General features: G+C 38.3%; 1 protein-coding gene across 1 annotated transcript in view; it reads left to right on the forward strand.

Moving 5' to 3' along the window:
• Positions 1-280: 280 nt before the first annotated feature.
• LOC116385435 (uncharacterized) overlaps positions 281-2,305 on the forward strand; it is a 5,087-nt gene continuing 3,062 nt past the window's right edge. Inside the window, exons 1-3 of the mRNA XM_031850927.1 lie at positions 281-516; positions 619-717; positions 2,087-2,110. Of these exons, the coding sequence (XP_031706787.1) occupies positions 651-717; positions 2,087-2,110 (91 nt within the window). The 5' untranslated portion in view covers positions 281-516; positions 619-650. The remainder of the gene's footprint in view (positions 517-618; positions 718-2,086; positions 2,111-2,305) is intronic.

Raw genomic sequence — 2,305 nt, forward strand, 5'->3', positions numbered from 1 at the left:
CATTATATTGAAAGGTGTTTTGTATATTATTTTCCATATTTTACAATCTGAAGTTCTGACCATTGGTCAATAATGTTTCACTTATTGATTCAAATTGTTTTCATAATTAGTTCATGATATAATGATTTATTTGAGTTATCTTTAAGTAGAAACTTGATTTATTGACTCTTGAAGTGTTTAAACCCTTTATGTTGATAAGGTTCAACCACAAAGGGTGCGGCTGAACTAAACTGACCCCCTGCTGCTGCCTTTTGGCTCATGAGCTCGTCTGCTGAGTGAACCAGTATTGCTCCACCTGCGGCTGTTGGCTTTCACTTGTTCATTTGTTTCGCTCTCGGGATGTATTGTTGCTGCTTGTGATAGGGTTAGTCATCAACAACAAGAAAAAGCCACAGCGAGTAACTTTTAGTCCGTCTGTGGTTCCTGGTCTCTCGGGTCTAAGGGTCTAAGGGTGCCTGCGGTGTAAATCCAGAGACTTCACCTACACACGTCAACGGAGCGTTATCTTGCATATCGGTAAGATCGAAAGTAGAAGTTGGCTTCACAATGAAGCAGTAGAATATTCTCATTTCATACATTTTAACCTTTTATTTTACCTTTGTGTTTATTCTTTTGAAGAGACGGATTCACTTTGACACGTGGATGCAGCGATGAAGAGCAGAACTGCACTGACTGGACTCTTTATTATTATTTTTCTTCGGATCAAAGCAGCAGAAGGTATTATTCATCATTTCCGTCTGGTCATACTGGTCCGTCCACCAGTATGTAGAGAGAACAGAGCAGGTTTACAAATGGGACAGTTTGTGGTAAATATACAAATGTGTTGCCGTGAAGTAGTAAAAACTACCTGGCTGAAGGGATCAGTGTATACGTTATATAACTAGAGACTGGTGTCGAGCATTTAGCAGCTGAAGGGACGGGTATTCATCTCAGGCAGTGACTTTTGTTTGTCTCGGATTTGTGTCATTTTTAAGATTTAAAGATATTTAATTTAAAATGAACTTCATGTAAGATTCTAAATGGTCGATATGAAGGACTTTCAGTCACTCGATGAGCTACTTTATTTAGCACGGAATAGTGATAGCGTATTGATCCACACATTAGGGGAGGAGTTTAAGACATTCGGGACCTTTCTGACACTATGTGCTAAAAAAAACCTAAAACAACCTTCAATCTTCTCTCTTTCGATTTATTTTTATTGTAATTGATTATATTTCTGATAAGATATATTTTATTTTGAAAATATATAAATATTTATAATTTAAACATTTTTAAAACTATTGATTAGAATTCATTCACTAAATGAGAAGAAAAGAAAGAAATCAAAGTTCTTTTCAGATTGAGATCATGATGTCATAATTACATTATATCAGCGGTTCCCAAACGTTTTAGGCCACGCACCCCCTTCTACATCCCGACCGGGTTCACGCACCCCCAATCCCCCACACCTTAAAAAAAAAGCAACAGAGCCTATTTATAGCGCATAAAAATCGGACCAATGAGAGAACAGTTTGGCGTTTGTTTACAAGATAAAAAACACAAAAAAGACAAAAAATCTTCCTGCACCGTGCCTTCGAAAAGGTGACGGACGTACACCGGAAGATTGGCCAGATTGGCCACATGTGTAGACTCGTCTACTTGCAGAGAGTAGAACTCACTCTTCTTCACGCGACCGACTAATGTAGCCCGGATGTCTTCGGACAAAGCATCGATCAGTGTTGTTGGACACCGGGACACCGGGACACCGGGATCATGTCCAACTTGTTTGCGCCACACTTTGGGAATCCCTGCATTAGATCATCATCATGAGAGGGTTTCTTGTAATTATGAGAAACGCTTCTTAAGTATTTGATAAGGTTACAGAGATTATCAATGTATTTAATAAGACGTAGTCTAACAGCGTTAACTGTTATGCACTTTACTTCCTCCTTGGTTTTAAACGCTCTCAGAGTAACGTGGGTGTGCAGTAATTACTTTGTGAACATTGCACAACTCACTGTGACATGCTCATGCAAGTGTAAACGTTATCGTTTCTCCAGGACCATGAGAGGGTTTTTCATGTCATGTTTTTGCCCCCCCCCCACAGGACCAGAGCTCAGAGAGAAGCACGGTAAAGTCAAACTAAGTCTTTACCTTATACTGTTTGTTTACCGATGAATCTTTAGGTTAAACATATTCAAGTTCAAGAATGTTTTTAACATATTCTTAGTGCTTCAAAGCCTGTTAAAAGAAGAGCACATAGAACATAAAATAGTTAAAAATATTAAAAATTTGTGTGTAAATGTATGTGTGTAAATGTATGTGT

The sequence above is a fragment of the Anarrhichthys ocellatus genome, unplaced genomic scaffold, assembly GCF_004355925.1.
Source record: "Anarrhichthys ocellatus isolate YVR2014 unplaced genomic scaffold, GSC_Weel_1.0 scaffold11, whole genome shotgun sequence".
In the NCBI taxonomy this organism is placed as follows: domain Eukaryota; kingdom Metazoa; phylum Chordata; class Actinopteri; order Perciformes; family Anarhichadidae; genus Anarrhichthys; species Anarrhichthys ocellatus.